General features: G+C 33.9%; 1 protein-coding gene across 2 annotated transcripts in view; it reads left to right on the top strand.

The window, feature by feature from the left end:
• Positions 1 to 7,265: 7,265 nt before the first annotated feature.
• Positions 7,266 to 21,656, top strand: part of LOC110025590 (AP-4 complex subunit mu-like) — a 39,343-nt gene continuing 24,952 nt past the window's right edge. The window contains exons 1-2 of one of the 2 annotated variants that reach the window (XM_020726145.1): positions 7,266 to 7,490; positions 17,385 to 17,479. In XM_020726145.1, the coding sequence (XP_020581804.1) occupies positions 7,433 to 7,490; positions 17,385 to 17,479 (153 nt within the window). In that variant the 5' untranslated portion in view covers positions 7,266 to 7,432. Of the gene's footprint in view, positions 7,491 to 17,384; positions 17,484 to 21,656 lie in introns of those variants that run through there. The other variant, XM_020726146.1, reaches the window with a different exon arrangement.

Here is a 21,656-nt window from a genome sequence, read left to right as displayed (position 1 = left end):
CGACTCCTTTTAAAAATAAAAAAAAGAGAAAAAATAAACGAAAACAGAAAGCTTCATCCCAGCTTGGGGGAGAGACTACTCCGCCTAGGGTTTAGGATCTCTCCGATGAAGAGAGCATCCTCATTACTTTGGGGAAGGACTTGGGGGGCTTCTCTCATACTATTAGGAGATCTTCATTCGAGACACAAGCTAGGGACGTCGGTCAACCACTGTGGCGGCGAGATTCCCTATAACACTTTGAATTTACTTCCTTAGCCAACCCTAGGTTATTTGTAAGGTGCGCTAGGTTTATGTTATTGATTTTATAGAGGAAGCCCAAGATTAGGGAGCACATTCGTGGCCAAGCCATATGTAAATTTAGGTGAATTCAAATTAAAAGCCCAAGATCTAAATCCTAGTGGGTCAGAATCCCAATTTCCCGTGATTTTGGCGCTTCCAACCCTCCTTAGAGGGGTTGAAATAGTTTTGAAGAATGGAAAAAGCTTTGTAGCTAGCCCGTTCTATAAGATCTTGGAGGGGTTTTAGGATGGAAAAAAAAAAGTTTGTAGCTAGCTCATACCACAAACGGTTAAGAACTTCTCCTACGAGAAATTATAAAATGAAGTTCTCCACATTCCTCGCGAAAGCCTAAGGAGGTTATGTCGCATATCCAAAAGCTAAAACTTTTGCAACTTCTCTTAGAGTGTTAGTTGAGTTTGGTTCGTTATTAATTGTGATTGCTTGCATCATATCATGTTGTACGTCATGATGAGTATGTATTGCATTTTGCACATTGCATTGCATGATTGTATGTTTATGGGTTTGGTTTCCCACATGAGGCAGTATGACTAGCCACCCGACATCAACCGACTCAATTGGTCGTGTGTCACCGAATGATTCAATTGGCCAAACTATACCAGCAGGCCCAGCCATATGCCTTTTGATTAGACAACTATGTGTAAGTCTTGTATGCGGTGTTGTAGCGAGTTTGGTCACCAATGCTAGGCAAATTCGTTGGTTGACACTAATCCGCCTGGCCATATGTCTTTTGATTGGTTACCTCGTTATGACAAACAAAGACTTTACTCTGAGCACTTAGATGCTAGTTATGACAATTTTTGTTAGATAGTGTGTTAGACTAAGATTTAGTATGTTAGGTAGTTTTTTCAACGCCTCTAATTAGGGCTGTCAATTTGGCTCGTTGTTCGCGAACAACTCGTGTTTGTCTTGTTAAGTAGCTCGTGTTTGGCTTGTTCGTTAACCTAAGAAGATGTAAACGAGCCGAACACAAACAAAAGTTTGTTCACTCGTGTTCGGCTCTAATTGGCTTGAAAATAAATAAATAAATATATATACATAATAAATATTCATAAAATTAAATGTTATAAATTATAGTTAATTTAATTTTTCTAACTAAATATATTTTCACATTTTATTAAATCAAATCCTATAAAATATAATATATAATAATTTATTACTAATAATATTTCAATATTAATTATATAATACAGAGTTAAAAAAATTAAATAAATAAAATATTTTTAAATATATATTCCCTACGAAAAACCCTAACATGTTCTCATTCCGTCATTCGTCTCTTGAAACTTCTCTCATTCGTTCGGCGTCCTCTCCCTCTCCCTCTTCCGAGTTGCAACTATACTCCTCCGACGGCCGCGACAGCTTAGGGCTTGCCTCTATGCTCTTATATCTAATCTCTACTTCTCCTTCTCGACACTGTTGGCTCGATTGATTGGTATTCTTGCTTGTTTGCTCGATAGTCTTGCACGACTGTTTGTTTAGAGACCTAGGTGTTATCTTTGAGTATCTTTTCAGTAATATTTCATATTTAGCTTCATGTATGCCTCTTGTATTAAACTTTCTGAAATTTCTTTTAGATTTATTTACATTTTTTAGTGATCTTAGGGCTTGTAGAAGATTTATTTAGATTTAGTGGTTTTTTCATTATAATGTTAGATTTATTTAGATTTTCATTATATAATTAGGGCTTTTGGATTAAGTGAGGTCAACACATTTAGATTTATGTGTATGTAAATCTAATTTAGTGGTTTATTCATTATAGTGTTTAGATTTATATTTAGTACCTACATGATATTCCTTAAAGGGTTTTGATGTGGTATCGAATCATCTGTCTTTATATTTAGGCTAATATTTAGTCTCTACTTTCTTTTTTTTATACATTATATTATGCTACAGGTTGTAGGCTTTAGTGATTTAGTATGCTAATCTTGAGTATGCATGAGAAATGAGCTGTCATTCTTCGACTAGAAATGGTTGTTCTAGACATGTGATACATAACAAATGACTGGTATGTGTGTAAATTTGCAAAAAAATAGTATATTTGTGTCCGCAGAATTGAAAGGAAAATATGTGATATTGTGTTGAAAATATGTTGGGAAAATCTACATTTGGTTCAATATGGTTTCAAAGTTGTCATTAGATATGCAGCGTATTCTTATACTTTACACCTAAACTTGGATATTTGTTTATACACGCATAGATCATTTGACTCTCATGTATTCTTATATCTCAAACATGAGCTTTAGTTTTCCCATATATACTACCCTTACTTATTTCTCAGAGGCAAAAATGTGTCTCTGCATATATTGATTATGAATATCAAAAGGTTACAAATGTAAATTTCAAACTGTAGGTGTTAAATATGTAGCTATATAAGAATTGTTCAAAATTACAATTTTGTTGGTTTGGGGAAGATTTGAAAGCGCTTGTGACTTGCTGTTATGACTCTTGCTGTGCAAAAGTTTAGAAATGGCTACTTGATGCTCGACTATTGTGTTGTGATGTGACATAAGTTGAGAAATGACTACTTTATGTGGCATTAGTTTGTCATATTGTGGTGAATCATTATGTGGCATAATGCATTATGGAAGTGGTTCTTTACTTCTTTTCGGTGCCCTATTAGATGATTATGTAAGCAGTCATTTCTTTTCGGTGCAGCCATTTTAGGATAAGAATATGAAAAGATGCAGAAGATGATTATTCTTACTCTTAATTTTGGAAGGCAACTCATGTTTGCAACCATTTTAGGAGAAGAATATGAAAAGCTGCCGTAAATGATTATTCTTACTTTTAATTTTGGAAGGCAACACAAGTTTGCAACCATTTTAAGATAAGAATATAAAATTACGCGGCATAACTTTGGAAACTTTGGAAAGTTACTGCTGATAAAAGTTACTGCTGAGGAATATAAATTTATGCATAATAATGAGGATGTTGATGTCAGAGGAATGTTTCATTGTTGTTTAACTTTGGAAAGTTACTGCTGTTTGTTTATTAAGTTACTGTAACTTTGGAATGTTTCATTCAAGTTACTGTTGTTTATTTGGAATGTTTATTAAGTTACTGTAACTTCGGAATTTTTATGAAGTTACGGCTGTAACTTTGGAGAAGGCAGTTGTGAGTCTTGTCACCAGTTTACTGCAGTAAAATTATGAAAAGATTTTGGTGCCCCATTACTGCTGTAACTTTCGGTGGCCCATTACTGCTGTAATTATAAAAGTCTTTGGAGAAGACAGTTGTGACCAGTTTTTATCTGATGAGAATGAAAAGATTTGTAAGTGCATTTGATCCTTAGTCTATAATTAAATGACTCATTATTTTGACTAATCAGTTTTTATTCATCTCTTCTAATGCATTGGTCTTTTGGAGTCATTATTCTATAATTACAGGACTCATTATTTGGAGCAATCATTGATCCCTTGGATTTTATGTGAATCAGCAAATATTTTTTTTCATTGATCACGTGGAGCAATCTTGATGTCTTTTAGAACGTGAAGCTTGAAGAACAGCTTACCAGAAACAAGAAGCAACAAAAGGTGTGTACCACCATGAGCTCTTCAAAGAAAATTGGCAAACCTGCAATCAAGATGGATCCCAATTTGAAGAGACTGTCGACTGGAGGAAAATGTGAAGAAAGAAAATGTGAAGAAACATTGATAATGTTTTTGGAAATTTGTAAAATTAGTAAATAAGATTTTATTTTGTAAAATTTTGTAAAAAAGGAATTAATATTCTTTTTGTAAAGTTTTGTAAATTTATATTGAAGTTTTTGTAAAAGTTTGTATTTTGTAAATTTTCATCTTTTTGTTTAATTTGTAAATTGTAAAATTTGTAATGAAGTTTGTATTTTGTAAAATTGGGTAAAAAAATATTAATATTCTTTTTGTAAAATTTAGTTTGTAATTTTTTTTCTAGAAATTTATCCTTCAAATATGTTTGGAATAAAGTAGTTAGTACAAAAAAAATTTTAAAAAAAATTATGATTTATTATTACTCTTTTTTTTTTTAAAAAAATAAATTATTATAATAATTTTATATTATAACGAGCCAATTTCGAGCCGAACACGAACAGAAAAATGTAATTCGAGCCGAACACGAACACGCTGATCACGAGCTATTTCGAACGCTATTTCGAACACGAGCCTATTTCGAACGAGCCGAACACGAGCCCAGCCTGAGCTCGCTCAGGCTCGGCTCGTTTACAGCCTTACCTCTGATTATTGTTCTTTGTTGATGTGCTTGTGCTAGCCAAGCATCATTTTTTTTGCTTTTTGGTATGCTTGCATGCTTGATATTCATGGTAGTATATTAGGATATTTTTCTACATGGAGCCATGTGTGTGTGTGTGTGAACACACACATGTACTGTTGAAAGGGGGAGCATGTGATGATGTCAACTAATCATTTGCTTACATGTGCTATTTAGGCCGGGAATGTTGCAAAATATAATATGTTTATCTGGGAATGTTGCGAAATATAATCTATTTGTTTGAGAATGTTGTGAAATATAATTTAAGCTTTATAAGGACCTAAAAATTTAAAATTTTTGCAAAAATCATAATAAAAAAATATTAAAATAATCTAAATTTTAGTATTAAAATTGTCACTATTTAAAAAAAAATTGTCTTTCTTTTTCTGCATAGCCTTTGGGGCGGTTTAAACTGGATTGCATATCATGGGCATAAACCAAGTCATTATAATAGGGCCTCAACGTTCAGGGATATATAACTGCATCATTTTTATGCCATAAGGAGAAGTTCTAGTGCTTCTATAACCCGACTGAACCAACATAAGTGGTTGTTTAGTGCACATTGTTAGTGGCTTCCTCGACCCAGACGGGGTGTATGTTCTTTGTTGGGAGTGTTTCCAACTTTGTAGCTGAACCTCCCTTTCTTTTCTTTTTCAACGGCATCTTCGCTACTTCAGCGAGTATAAGTCCTATTTCTTGGAGCTCAACCTGGTGGTCATAGGATAGAATTTCATTCATTTGACCTTTGTGCTACCGAGGTCTCTGCGGATGATGCAATTCACAGATTGATGAATCGAGATTTATGAATGTGTTGGGTCGACTGCCTTCATGTTCGGGTAGACTTCGAGTCATAGTGGTTTTAGATGACGGGTCTGTGGTGCCCTGATCCGACTACCTCTATATGTTAAGGATTACTCCTCCTTTTCTTTAACTACTCACTTTAAGCCCTCTCGCTCCTCTTGATGTCATTTATATTATCTTGATGTTCTCATTATCAAAAAACTTCCCACTCATTTGAGATATGACTATTTGTCTTCTGTCTTTACAACCTGGACGTGCTTTAATGTATTGAGATTCTCTATATGGATGATTCAGTTATTTCCCAGGCTCCGTATGCTGATCAATCGTTACCTATGTGGGACTGTAAAAGACTCAATCTCTACCTCGTAGGCTTAACGGGAGCTTTGAAAACATCAGAGTATTCCCCTACAAAATAACTTTCCTTTGATAGTTTTGTGCTAGTTGTCAATTTAAATGTAAGAAAACCTGCCTGGATCAAGATTATTCTTGGCAACCCCTAAGATGTAATTAACCATGTGGGATGCAACCCTTTGGGAGCACTCTAGACCCCAAAACAAGAAAATACACCTGAATCCCTGACTGTGGGTAGCTTTTGTAGGCATTCATTTGTAGATATTTGACACACGTTATTTCAGTTTGATTTTGTTCCGACATATATGCTTGACATATTCTAGAGATGTTTGTAGCACGAAAATCCTCCACATTCTTTCTCATGGTTGTTTGCCTTTGTTGTATGTCTTGATTTTTTGATTTATCTCTTCTCGTGATCATTCACATGATCCAGAAGAAAAACTTATTCAGAAAAGAGAAGTATATAACGATGGACAAACTAACAACTCCTTGAAAAATAAAATATACAAAGGAAAAAAAACAACTTATTTAAGTTATCAATTTATGAGTGAATTATAAGGAAAATGTTAATATATCAATATTATACAGTTAACAAATCAATCACATTATAAGGATAGTTCTAAAATGCATAGGTTACCAACTCAAGAGAGTGAGAATTTTAATTACTGCTCATTTGAAAGAAACACAACGAAGAATTCATTTCAAAACCAAAGAAAATACAAGTCATAATGATTTCACCAATATGCTCCATTGAATTATAAGAGTTTATAACAAATTCACAGTGATTTCCTGTCTCAATACATAATACTCTTAATCTCAATCACAATCACAATCACTAACACTCTACCTCACCCAGAATAACACTCTCTCATACTTACAACACTCCAATAGACCCCTCATTTCAGGTGCTCCGATTGCTCTCTAGTATTCTCTGGCAACACCCTTGTCGTGGCTTCCTCTCTCTTCTAAAAAGCCCCAACTGCTCCGTATTAGGCCAAAATTACTCCTCATATGCAAAACAATGCAAATTGAGGTGTCTGAACCGCAATCCTGCGCATATGGGCGCCTGTGACTGCATAATGATGCATGAGCATCTGTTTCCCTGCCTTCGAGTACATGAGCGCTAGAACTAGCACCTAACACCAGTGGCTCTGGTTATGGGCATCTAAGTGCCCAAGACTGGCTTGGAGGTGCCGATCCACAAGTTTTCGGATGTCCAGACTGTTGCAAAGGCGCCGATTCAGCCTGTTATGAGTTTGTTTTATCTCCTTTGCTTCTTAAGCCTGATCTCCTATATACTCCAAATACAATTATAAATATTATAGAAAAGTATGCAAAACGATATAAACAATATAAAAAAAATAACATAAAAATATCATGCACATTTAATACATATCATGGTACGCTAACTAAATTAATTAGCGTCGCATAAAAAATATTATATTCGTTTTTCTCATTAAAATAAAATGTATATTTTCTTGTATGAATTTTTGAAACCAATACATTTTAAGTGTAAATATCAAACTTTTGGTGGTTGCAGTGTAAATTTACTCACCGTGCGTCCCTAATTTGATTCAGGGAAGAACCGCAGCTGGGTTGGGAATGGCACCGACTGACCCACCGCCTGATTTTCAGCTGCGAATCACTTGATTAGAGAAATATCAGATCTGCGAGAGGCATCCAACGAGAGAATCCTCCGGAGATTGGATTCTCAGATCGCTCTCTGATCTCAGTCATGATCTCGCAGTTCTTCGTTCTCTCTCAACGAGGCGACAACATCGTTTTCCGGGATTGTAAGCTCTCTCTCTTTCTCCGTTTCTCGTGTTCTCTATCGTTTTTTAAGTAGATTTCTACTGTCACGCCTTCAGATCTTCTACGGGCCTTGCCCAGGTAGTACTTGACGGAATAAGAATACATGGGACTTCGAGGCTTGATTTATGGGTCTATTTTCTCTTTGGGTTAAATTTAGGGGGATGAAAGTCCCGGAAATTTATTCATTCTTTGGATTCATGCACGAGAGCTATTCTTGATTAATGAGGTCTCTGTTTCTCTGGGATTATATTTGATTGGAGTTTTGATTTCGCAAGGAAAGTGTTTGAAGTTTGGTTTTATGATTTCGTCTGAAATTTCAGTGTATTGCTGAGATTGGTTCTGGATTTGGCTAGATATTGACTAAAGTTGATGTTACTCTCTAGTTTATGTTACAATTTTAGGGAACTTTCAGGGATGAATTTCTGCTGATTTGAGGATGCGGTGATTCTTTCACCTGAAACTCTTTCACCTGATCAATTTTTATTTTGGCATGAAGTTCTTTGCTGCAATGCTCAACCATCTATCAAACATGTGAAATCAATTCAAAATTTATTTGCTTCATTTGGGAAATTATTTTGAGTGTTGTACCCACAACTATTTGGGCTGTTTAGTCAAACAAATAATTAAAAAAACCATACAATTAAGGGTTGTTTTTGGTCATCTGCAGGTTTAAAAGTAGTTACAAAGAATTTATGGGGAAAAAGTATGTTTCTTAAAGTTGCTATCGGCTGCTATGGATCTTTTAGATTTAGATTTTTTTTTTTGAAAAATTTTGATCACAATTTTCTTTTGGCTATCACTCACCAGCTTTTTATTTTGTAAAAAGCTACTTATCACTACAAAAAATTGAAAAATAGAAAGAAAGTGATAGCTGCTGAGAGAAAAGCTACGAGAAAGCAGCCCCAAATGAGCCTTAAGAATGTATAGTAAATGAAATGTACTTTATTGTTTATTTTGTGGAGAAACAAATGATATGAAGATTTCATTGGCAGGCCCACTACTTTAGGCACAATGCTTTACTATGGAAGGAGCAGTAGGAGTGTAAGGCAGCAATTGGCACGTGAACTGTTTGCGTACAAGAATGTGAACTAGATAATGGCCCTTTTGTTCCAGTTTTATGATTCATCATATTAAGTCCTTGGAATGTTCTAGGATTTCCCGCTTGTAATTTGTCCGCGCATATATTTCACCTTTTATTCAAATTTAACGTAGCTCAAAGATGTATGAATGATATGTATAAGGAGAAATGCTCATATCATTATAAAATAATACCAACATCTATTTCTTGACATACACATGTATAAAGCGAAACTTTTATGATAATAATCTAATCATTCAAGAAACATGAAACATAAGAAGGGTGATTGGACAATATATAGAATCTCTTTTAGGAATCTTGTTTTGTCCTTGTATTTCATCAATCAAAACTAGCACACACTCTAAATATGATGAAAAAAACCTTAGTATTGTACACTTAATTCCATACCTTCTGTAGGTCTCTCACTTTGAAACCGCAATATTCTTCTTCTATTATCAGATCCATCTATTTTTAAACTTTTGATGAATCCAATTGATGGTTAAATGATCTTAAAAATGGCTTGAAATTGTGTACACGAGTAATTTAATGATAGTAAAGAGAACGGGCTATTTTCTTCTTGCTTTTAAAGGTCATAATATTAAAAATTAAATCGGTGAAAGGAAGTGATTATTCTCTTAGTAGGAGACGGAATCCATCCATGCACACATATACTCACGAATTAGCTACCTTCCTTCACATGGATTATTTTTCCTTATAGTTTCTTATGATAAAACATTTATCTATGTATACAAACACTTACATCTGAGCTACCATTCTTTTTCATGGAGAATCTCTTTCCTTTTAAGTTTTTAATGATGGAACATTTCCCATATATGTACATGCATATGAGCTGTTATGTTTTGCATAAATGCTGTCCTTCCTTCGATTTTTTGATTATCAATCCTTTAAATATTAGACATATATTATCAACATTGCACATCGTAAGAATAAGTTGGCTAAGCTTGTGTAAGAAGTTACTTTTTTTTTCTACTTGCAAGGTTAGTAATTCATTTCTATGGAAAGACAAACAAATAATTAGAAGCACTCATTGCTCTCTATCTTTTATATGTAGCAGAGCATGCGCATAGTCAGTGGCGGAACCAGAGGTAGGTTGAGGGGAGGCGTTCGCTACTCCTAAAATTTTACAAAACTCTTTAATATCATATTACACTAAAAATTGTACTTACTAATTTAATTACTTAATAATTTAATGTTAACTTTATTTTAATTTAATAATATTATTTATAATAGTTTTAATAATTTTTTTAAGGAGATGAAAATTCTAAACTTAAATACTCTCCACCCTTTAATTTTTAATTTCACCACCAATTTTATTAAATTCTTGTTCATCCGCTATGCACAATCCCCTATATTCATGTTCCCAAAATGAAATTCTCGATTTCTAGCAAATTTTCTTTATGTTTGGACAACCTTTTCATGCTATCGAGTATGTCTATAATGAGGGATTAGAATGGTTAGAAAGGTTTTAAGTTTTTTTTGGAGGTTCCAAATGTTCTATTAATCAATCATTTTATGGTTTCTCAAGCATTTTTTTCACATTATGACTGTTTAGATGTCTATGTATTTTAATTTTGCCTCTTTCTTGTCGTGTACAGTAACTTCTCTCTCTCTCTCTCTCCTTTGATTGTGCCTTCTTTAAAAAATCACAACAACAATTTTTTCGCAATTTTATTAGGGACTTCCGATTCACAGTACAATGCAATATGAGACTAGAGGTGACTATAATTTTTAGCTACAAGATCAAGGAATATCGCATTTTTAAGTGGATTTCCAATTTTTGGTGATTTAATGGACTTGGGAATGGAGTGCGGTCTTGTTAGTTTTGTCTATAGCGAAGAAATGTGGAGAAAATCATATTATCTTATTTCTCAATAATAAATTCACAACTCTTCTCCTTTTATAATAAGGAACGACTAAGACACACTTAATTACAACCATAACAACTTACAAAGATAAATTAACTAAAGAAGGAAAAAAATGTGACGATAAAAAAAGAATAAATGAGAATAACACTAAAATAGGAAACTAAGAAGTCCACACTCCCTCTCATGCTATGTCATAGATGTTGTAAAGGCCCAGTTTGATATTCAAATCAGTGAATCTGCCTCGAGGTATATATTTAGTAAAAACACTAGTGACTTGAAGATGTGTCAGAATTTAAATTAGGTGAATAATGCCTCCATCGACTTTTTCTCTACCTTTCTTCACTGGATCAATCAATCTCAATGTATTTGTTCCTGTTATGATGTACATGATTCTTTGAAATGCTAATGATGACTTGACTATCACAGAACATCTTCTTGGGATTGATTATTGAGTATCCCAACTCACTTTGTAACATTTGGATACACATTCCTTCACAAATTCCCAAAACAAGTGTTGATACTTAGATTCTGCACAACTTCTAGAAACCACCGCTTGCTTCTTGCTCCTCTAGGTAGCGAGATTCTCCCTAACACAAGAACAATGCCTGAAAGTGGACATTCTTTCTGCAAGTTCTATTGCCTAAGTAACATCAATGTAAATCTTCTCCTTGCTATCCGATTTCTTAAATAACAACTCATTTTCTTAAGAAATCTCAATACTTTTCTTCGTTTGAACTATTCATATGTTGACTCTCGATGTCGACAGAGTGAGTGATATCAAATGTTGTGTGTGATAGATAGATAAGCTTACCCACCAATCGTTGCGTGTCTACTTTTTTTCACTAGCGTCTTTTGTTCTTCTGAATGTTATTTTTTATTATATTCATAAGAGTCTCAGTGGATTTGCATCTCATCATTCCTTTCTCTTTTGGTAGGCCTAAGATGTACTTTCTTTGGAATGTCACAATACTCATCTTGGACTTGATCACTTCCATTCCCAGAAAGTGTCTCAACGCTCCTAGATCCTTAATTTCAAATTAAGTGGCAAAAACTTCATTTTTCTTTCCAATCTCCTTTTCATCATCACTTATGAGGATCGTATCATCTATATAAACAATGAATATAGATATCTTACCTCATCATGTATGTTTTATCAACAATTTATGATCCATTTGGCATTGGATTTATCCTTTAGATTTCATAATTTTGATAAACTTGTCAAACCAAGCCTTTGAAATTGTTTAAGATCATAGTGACTTTCTTAGTTTACAAATCTGATTTTTATTTGATTGATTTTTTAGTATGGTGGGATTTCTATATACACTTCTTCCTCAAACTCTCCATTCAGAAGCACAGTCTTGATATCAAGTTGATGTAGTTCTCATTCTTTGTTCACTTCCAAGGAAAGAACTATTCCAGTGTTTAACTTGGCCATGGGATCAAATGTCCCTTAATATTCTATCTCATAAGAATGAGTGAAACCTTTGGCCACCAACCTAGTCTTGAATCTCTCAATCCTCTCACCTGCTTTATACTAAATATTGAAGACTCATTTGCACTCTATGAGCCTTTTATCTGGAGAAAGCTTTGTAAAAATTCATGTGCCATTTAGATCAAGTGCTTGGATATCCTTTTCAATTGTAAATACTTTTATCATTTTGGGTATTAAAGTGCTTCGTAAATAAACTTGGGTATCTGCGCATTATACAGAGTAGATAAAAAAACTTTATAAGTTGATGATAACTTCTCATAGGCAATATGATCCTGAAAGGGATAATTTGTGCAATTCCCCATCTTCTTCATTAGATTTCACTTTTCTTAGAACTTTAGAGATGTGTGAATTCAGATTTGGTTGTGAACAATCTTGTAGTTGCTTATTGTCTTTATCCTGCTCAGTGGATTTTTTTCTTCTAGTATACACACGAAGTTCATTGTCGTCAATCTTAAGTTGGATGTTCTCATCCCGTGGAATTTGGGAGACAAAATGGTTAGAAGGAAGGAGAATATGTTAGAAGGAAGGAAATACGATCAATGTGAGTATCCCAAGTAGTTTAAGGAAGTAGAATAGGTTGTAACGACTCTCAATTGGCGTGAGTGTCCTGAGTTGTGTCCCATGTCTGATATTCATCTAGATTCTCCACTTAATATCAAATTTGAGGTAGTAGGGTTGGCTTTCAAGATAAGCAACTCCAACATCTATGGATTTATAATATTTTTGATGTTGGGAGAATATGACTTATATCCCTTTTTGTTAGAAGCACATCCAATGAAGATTCATCTGATGGATTTTTAGGTCAAACTTTGTGCGGTTTAGTTGGCGAATGTGAACAAAAGAGATAATCTAATATTTTTAGAGTAAGATTGAATGAGAAAGGTTTGATATGAGGGTATTTTTCCATCACAATGTCAGGAGAGGTTTTGAATCCAGTGACTGATTGTCATTCTATTAATGAGGTAGGTGACGGTGAGGACGACATCTCCCCAGAAAATTTTTGGGACATTGTGAGAGTTTGTACTGAGACAGAAAATAAAAATGAGAGGCATTATAGACTTGGATACCTCAACTTTTTCCTCTCAGGTGTCCCATTTTATTGTGGAGTTTGAACACATGAACTCACATGGATATCATTCTTTGCTAGGTAGGGTCTAAGGATAGAGTTGATGTATTTCTTTGCATTTTCAATTTTATGGATTTGAATTTTGCATTGAAACTAAGTGGAATCTTATTATGGAAGGATTGCAAGATTTGTGCAATTTTAGTTTTTTTCCTTCATGAGGAATATCCAATTGGTTATCTTGTATTCATCAATAAATGAGACAAACCATCTTGCTCCATCAATGATTTTCAATTTTGATAATTTCTAAATGTAACTGTGGATGATAGAGAAATGATGTGAGGGTTTATATTGAGACAGATGATAGACATGACGATTATGTTTTGCCAATTGTCAGGATTCACGATGATAAACTTCTGTTTTTATATTCATAAAGAGATGAGAGTATAATTTTTCAATATAATAAAAATTCGAATGACCCAGACAATGATGCCATTATAGAATTTGTCTGTCAACAGAATCAAACAACAAACTCAAGATAATGGGAAGAAGATGACGTAGAAAACACTTGTGGTTGAGATAATAAGTTTTTTGAGTAGGTATAAATCTTGATGCAATTCAACACTGTCAATCACATTCCTCGAATTCATCACCCAAAATTCATAACTGTTAGAATGAAATTTAGTAACAGAGTTCAAGTCATGAGTAAAATTGTTGATTGACAGTAAATTGCAATCTAATTGGGGAACTTATAACACAAAAGATTGTTGAATATCTTTGAGGACTTTCACCTCTCCTCTCCCAACAATCCTGGATTGAGATCCATTGTCAAGCCTAACAAATTTGGAGTTTGTGAGAGCATGAGTGTCTGCAATCGTGTGATCAGAAGAACCTAAATTTAATAACCAATTTCAAAATCTTTCATTTTCAGCGAGATAGGAGGAGAACATGATCCCTATGTTTATCATCAAGTTGGTAGACAACTCAGTTGTGCTCGAAAGAAGTTTCTTCTACATCTACAACTGTTTCTTGGTGAAAGGGCTAAGGCTGACCAACCCTTTAGAATAGCTAACAACATGGGCCTGATTGGCTTGATCTTTCCTCACTTGCTTAGGATTCCATTCTACGGGTTTTTCATGCAGTCTCCAACACATGTCCTTTGTGTGATCAAACTTTTTGTAATGTTCTCACAAAGGACGATTAACCTCCGGAGTGGAACTCGATGTCTTCGTACCGTACTTGATCATAAACCCTATATGTACTTAGGGTTGTAACTTGTCATAGGGAGGAAGTTGGTCACAACTGTAGTAGGAGAAAATGTCCAACAAGTGGCTGATACAAAAGAGGAGTCAGCAGCTGCTTTGGCGGCTAGAGAGAGGTCCGCTACAATAAGGTGTTGCTGCGGTGACTGCTAGTGCTGGAAGAAAGGTTCGCGATAACAAGGTGAATAATAGAGGGTCTGTAGGGAGAATCTGAGAAGGGCTTGCAGTAGAGAAGAATCGGGTTACAAGGTAGATTTGACAACAAAAGATGTTACTAGGGAAGGTTTGCAACAAGGATTTCCGGTTGCAGGGAGGAGTTGAGGAGGCTTTGTAGGTTGTTGAAGTTCTCATCATAGGTTTATGATTTGCACTAGAGAGAGAAAGTTGAACTCCCTTAGATTTCTATCAAAGAGAAAATTCAGTTGTGCGAGCGTCAGGATTGGTTATAATTTCCATTAGAGAGAGAAATTTCAACCGAGGGAATACTCGTGCTGCGAATCGATCTTGTCGGAGATAATGAATTGCGACTTGATGCGAAGCAATCCGAGTGAGAAGGAATCACGCTTGCTTGCTGTAAAGCAATCCAGTGGAGAGGAATGTATCATGCCTTCTATGAAGCGCGAAGAAAGATCACCTATTAGGGAAGGAGAGTGGCGCCTGCAAGGAGACAATTTGGCGGAGGGCCTGTAGGGTTGACGACTGCAGGGAGAGACTTCGACAGAGGAAGGAGTGCTCAGGTGTTTAACTTGGCTCTGATATCATGAAGAAAGATTGAGAAAATTATATTCTCAAATTTCTCAATAATCAAGTTGCAACTCTTCTTTTATATAATAAGGAATGACTAGGATACACTTAATTACAACCATAAGAACTTATCAAAGTTAAACTAACTCAAGAAAGAAAGAAATGTGACATAACAAATAAAGAATAAAAAAGAATAACACTAAAATAGGAACTCAGAATTTCACAACTCTCCATGGTCTAACAAAAAATACTATAGGAAAAGAGTTGAGGAAGAGATTAGGGAGAGTTTGTAGATTTCATTTTTTGGAGAATTCAGGCATTTACTACAATGATAAACTATAATCCTCACCTAAATAAACTTCACTAGAGGACCCTATCTACAAATAACAAAACTAAATTAAGTTCTAACTAATAGAAAATTCCAACATATTTTATCCTAATTCAGAATTTAAAATTCAAAAGTATGCTTATCCAAATAGGTCTTCAAATTTATCCTTATCCTATAATGATCTGAATTCTAATCAATTGTCTAATTTTGTGGGCTATGATTTTCCTCTATGGACTCCTGGTAGCTTCCTTTTCGATCTCAATGATGTGATATAAAAATAAGCATCATTGATAATCTCTAAGAAATCAGCTGTTGAAACTTCAATGAATATGATCTTTTAATCCCTTTGTAATTTGATTTCAAAATCACGATGTACCCTTTGTAATTTAATCCCTTTGTAGTCAAGGTTATATTGACTATCCTTTTTCATGAAAAGATTCCCGAATCATGATACTCTTGTTTAACGGGAACTAACTCCTTTGAATTTTATATCTCTAGGTGTGGTAAAGCTATTTGCTCATTTTTTTTTGGTGTACCATTTTACTTTTCTTGGTAATCTTTTTCAGGAGGTTGTTAAGAGATCTTAGAATTTTTGAAAAAAATTGAATATTGATAGTTTTCTTGATAGTATTTCAGCTTTAGTAACGCACTTCAGTTGTCCAAACTTATGCCTACTTGTTTTGATTTAGTCCTATAGTAATGTCTTGAATTTTTTTGTCAGCCAAAGTTCTATATTTGAAATTTTCTTTTCATTTTCTTGAAATTGGCGAGAGTTTAGCTCTTTAAGCTCTTCCAATAATGATAACTTTTTTTATTTTTTGCCAGCACTTGTTCAAAATTTCTTTTTGGAAGAAATGTTTTCTTTGGATGTTGTTGGATAAACAATTTCAGCAAAAGATAAATCTAATTTATACCTAAATAAACTTCATAGAGTGATACAAAAGATGATCCTTTATACAAATAATTGACTAGATATGTTCAAATTAAAGGATAATTTTAGAAGCTTTCATTTGAATCTTAAATTTTAAAATTCAAATGTAAGTTTTTAAATAATTTTTTAATTCATTTTTATCATGTTGTAAAATGAATTTTAATCCAAAGGTCTTGCTTATAGGTCCTTAATCTCTTTTATAAGAAGTTTGGGTTATGATCCAACTGTACCTATGGACTCTCGGTGTATCCTCTTTGATCTCAATATTGCGATGTGCAAATGAATACAACTATCAATTTCTATCAAGACATTGGACCAAAAATTAGGTCCTCGCACGAGTTTTTGTTTCTAGGAAATTTGTTGGAAGAACATTGGGAATGATTTACTCTATCGTTTTTTAATTTGTGAATGTCTAAGATATGCTAAAATTATATTTTACCATATCAGGATATGCTAAATTATATTTGATGATGTTAATTTCTTGATGTCTCTCTCTAATTCATATGAAGCCTTCCATTTAGTTTACTTCCCTTCGTAATCAGTTTTAAGGAGAGCTTCAATTTCCCATTACTCTGAGAGCATAAAAATCTTAACTTCCAATGTGAAACACACTTAATTAATATGACAATTACAACAGAAAAAAGAAGAAGGGAAGAAAATTCATTGAAATACTAAGGCTACGACTCTGCGTAAGCAGATATCTTGCAAATAAGATATAAATTCATCAGAATGGTTTAGGCTGTGTTTAATTTCAGTTCAAACATGATGTGATATGGAAGATTTGGGTCGTAAAAAATGTAAAAATAAAGTTTAGGTGTTAGATATGTAAATAGATAAGAATTGGGTGGCATGCATGTAAATTCCCCTTATGTTTATCATGTTGTTTGGAGTATACTTTTGTAAAAAAAACTATTAGTGTTAGATATGTAAATAGATAAGAATTGGGTGGCATGCATGTAAATTCCCCTTATGTTTATCATGTTGTTTGGAGTATACTTTTGTAAAAATAACTATTAGCTTAGATGTAAACTCCTGAACCATTTTACTTTGAATTCCTGTTATATTATCTTTAATTGGCTTCATGGTTGCAGATCGAGGTGTAGTTCCAAAAGGTAGTGCAGAGATATTCTTCCGGAAGGTGAAGTTCTGGAAAGAGGATGAAGCAGAGGAAGCACCCCCAGTCTTTGTAGGTATTTGCTTAAAGAAAGCTATTTTTTTTCTCAATTCATGGAATTAGATTAATATGGTTAAATTGCTCTTGATACATCAGATCACAGGATCTAGGATCCTCTAATTTAGTTGCATGATGAAATGCTGAAAACCACACACATATTCCATTTTGCAATTTACAAGCCCTTAATTTAGAAAGCCATTCATTTTTTTGAATAGAAATTGAAAATAAATAAAATCCATTTAGATGACAATTTAATATTCATCTATTAGAAAGGTCTCATAGAAATTTGAATATGTAGAAAGCTATCCGTTTGAATGAAAATCATTTGGTAGTGAAAAATCATATTGTATCAAATTTTATAAAATTCAATCACATAGTTAGACCAATTACTAGAAACTAGATAATGTGAAAAAGAACTCTGGAGATTACTAAATAGAATAATCAAATTTCTAATCAGCACTAAGAAATTTTTTTCTGAAAATCTTTAATATCCAATTCGATCAGGAGAACACTAGAAAGATCAACATCCAGAAATTGACTTATTCAAAGTTGTAAACAAGTAAAATATATTTACTTGCATAAATCTTCTTATTTATCATCACAAATCCTCCTATATGTTATGATTTAAAAATAACTAATATTGACGATTAGTGAAATTGAGTCCAACTAATAGAAATCTCACTGTATTAGATAGTAGGCTACTAATTTATAAATTTTAAAAAGCAAACCACTATACTTCTTAATAGCTTCAAGGGGCCAAACTGTGAAACCCCTTAAGTAGATTGAAGCTGAACTTTTAGTATTTTGGTGTAACTGTTGGAAAAACTCCAAAGTTAAGCGTGCTTGCATGTGTGCACTCTTAGGATGGGTGACCTGAAATTGCACTAATGGGAGAAAATTATGAAACCATGAGGCCAAAACAAAATATCTCGATGGATGAGTGTTTGAGTTGTTATAAGGGGTACAAATCAAATGTTTAGTTTTACTAATATGAAGCTTAATGAATGAACCAATAGGATAATTAATGGAAATCTATAATATGAAATTTAATAGATTTGTAATAAATCATATAATCATAAATAAAGATATGATATGAAAAATTTTGAGGACGAATTTTTTGTAAGTGGGGAAGATTGTAATACTCGGTCTTTGCAACGTTGTAACACTAATGTTACTAATGTTACAACTTCTAGGGGTCGTATTAGACAGGAGAGGTCTCTGATAACCTTTAAACAAAGATGAAAGGAGTTTGGAAGAGCAAGTGCAAGCGGTATAAACTTAAGGCTCAAATTGAACATGCTAGGGTGTTCATGCCGACGGGTTGAAGCAGCGTTCAAGTAAAGATGAGTGCGACGTCGATTGGCCACGAATCCAAGTATAGCTACGACAGATCGATGCATATGAAGTCAGTGGAGACGAGGAATGTAGGAGGTGACATTGTCGAGCAAGCTAGGATAACATCAAACTTGTGTTCAAATTCCCAGGTTGGCGAGCTGAGGCGCGGGAAGGAGGAAGCAACTTTTCAGCGGCAAAAGCTGGTTTGAGAAGGGTGAATGCCATATAAGGGAGCCTCCTGTTCAGGAGAATCCATGTTGCCGAGACAATTTTGGTGCGTTTGTGTGTGAATGAAGAAGGCAAATTAAGTGTATGAAACTTGTTTTGATCACAAGCCAAGTCAATCTTGAGGAGCTAAGGTACTTCTATTTTTTTATTTGTCTAAACTGAAATGAAACTATGTAAAACCTAAATTTCTATTACTTTATATTACTTTGAATACTTTAAACGTATTAATAATAATAAAAATATTATATGGTTAAAGAATAGTTAAATGTATAATTTATGATTGATATTACTTTGAATACTTTAAGGGTGCGTTTGGGAGAGCTTATTTGCAACAGTGGCGTTTTCAAAACGCTATCACTCGTTTGGAAATCACATTTCTATCACTTTTTACAAAACACCCTTATGATATTTGTATTAGACGCGGATCGCGGGTAGACCCCGCGATCACGTTTAATACTGTCGAAAGACGAGTATTACCCTTCGTCTTTCGCAACGAGCGCTCCTTTGCCCCCCGTCTTTCGCAATGAGCGCTCCTCAATCCCGCACGCCGTCGCAGCAGTCAGCTCGTTCGATCTCGCACGCCGTCGCAGTAGTCCGTCTCTTCGCTTGATCCGCGTCTCCCTCCATCTTCGGCAATCGTTCTCACCGGTAACCTTTTTACTCCTCGCTCCTCTGCTGCTCCTCGGTTTGTAGCTTCCCGTGAAAAAGGCGCTCCCAAGATTTTTTTTTCGTTCTTTGCTGTGGAAGGATTTGGGCGAATCTGTTAGTTCTTATTTCAACAATAATTTTTTGTGGTCTGGCTATCTTTAGGGAAGATTCTCAGCTTGGCTTTCTAAGATAAACATTAAACACCTGGAGATTTATAGTTTTAGGGCTCATTTTTATCATCAGAAGCACCAAGAGAAGGAAATACTTTTGTGCTTATAGTTTCAGTAAGCTGTAAAATATATGTTTTTAAAACATATTAGTTTTAAGGCTCATTCATTTACGGTGGGGGATAACTATTTTTCTTTAAAATTGTTCTACGGAAGAACAACTTGTCTAAAATAATTATAAATTCTTAAATTTTTCGTTGGAATCTGCAAAGACAAGTTGATATTGGAAAGCAAAATAGGCATCTCCGCTTCTAAGCATATTGCCAGTAGTTTTCATATTTAGGAAATTGATATGTCCGGAAACATTAAATGGTTGTTGTTTGCTGCTCCTACCCAACCCGTCTCTCCATTAGTTTTGAAACTGTGTCTGTCTTGACTACACTCAAGGTTTCTTTTTGTTTACATCGGCATAACTTGGTTTTGAAAATGGACTCCAAATTTCTATGTAATTGTTGCTCATTGTTGGTCCCCAAATTAACCTACACATTAGAGAAATTGCTCCAAAATTCTATGTATTTTCATGTTCTACAATCTTCACATTTATATTCATTTTCTGATTGGATTAAGAAATTTGGTAAATTTGTAAAAAAATATGCAAATAAGCTGTTTACAAAACGCACAAACCAAACAACTGCAGCGCAGCTTATCCAAAATAGGGGCAGATTGATCATATTTTCAGAATCAGCTATTCTCTAAACGCACAAACCAAACAGATAGACAACTTATCTGGATCAGCTACTTATCATTAGATTATCAAGATAAACAACTTATCAGGATAAGCTGGATAAGTTACAGCTGCCCCAAATAGAAAACGCTATTGATAATTCATAAAAATAAATAAATGCATAATGAGGATTAATTTCTATTAAATGTAAATCTTCATATTATATATAAATTGCTAAATTTATAAATTTGATTGATAAAAATTCTAAATATTAATATGATTAATAATGATTAAATTATGTTAAAATTTTTTAATTTTAAAGTAACAATAATTAAAGAATTACGTTTTTTTGTAGAAATCGATGAAATTATTTAAGATAAAATGATGTTTTATTAATGTAAAATAAAGGTAAATTACTTGTAAATAGTAAGCTTAATTTATTATAAATTGACAAGAATACTTTACATATTTGTTTATAGCTTATCTACCAAAAAAATGCTGATAAAACTTCTAGGCAAGGGAGTCATCAGAGCTAAATATGAGAGCTTTTACTTTTATTCTACAGTAGCTTTTAGTTTTTTCTAAATCTAATTCATTAATAGTTAATGATACCTATTAAATTCAATTGCCCATTGTTATTTTGATTTATATACTCTTTTATTTATTTTTCATAACGTTGTGATAATTATACATTTTTAACAATGCTTACTGCTACACATTATTTATAGGTATATAAATTATATCGAATTGAATGATGTGTGTTATATATAGTACTTATATGTGGATGTTGACTATGATAGAGTTCATCTTTTATGGTAATGACTGGGTTGCCAGTGGTGCGTGCGTGTATATGTTTTTCTGCCATCTTAGACAATCGTAAATTTTAGATAACGAACCAGTGTGTGGATGAGAGAGGTACCATTCCACCTTAGACAATAATGGACATGTTTTGCACCCCTCTATGTCGACATGATATGTATCTGTTGACCTCATTTTTAGTGAGGTCTAGTCTTCCTCTTAGGGTTTAGGATCTAGCCTTAGGGACCTCCCTTGACTATCTTAGAACCTTAGAAGTGGTGCCCGCCTC

This window comes from Phalaenopsis equestris, unplaced genomic scaffold (assembly GCF_001263595.1).
Source record: "Phalaenopsis equestris unplaced genomic scaffold, ASM126359v1 Scaffold000307, whole genome shotgun sequence".
Lineage (NCBI taxonomy): Eukaryota > Viridiplantae > Streptophyta > Magnoliopsida > Asparagales > Orchidaceae > Phalaenopsis > Phalaenopsis equestris.
The sequence above is the reverse complement of the archived record's forward strand: the minus strand, read 5'-3'. Positions and strand labels throughout refer to the sequence as shown.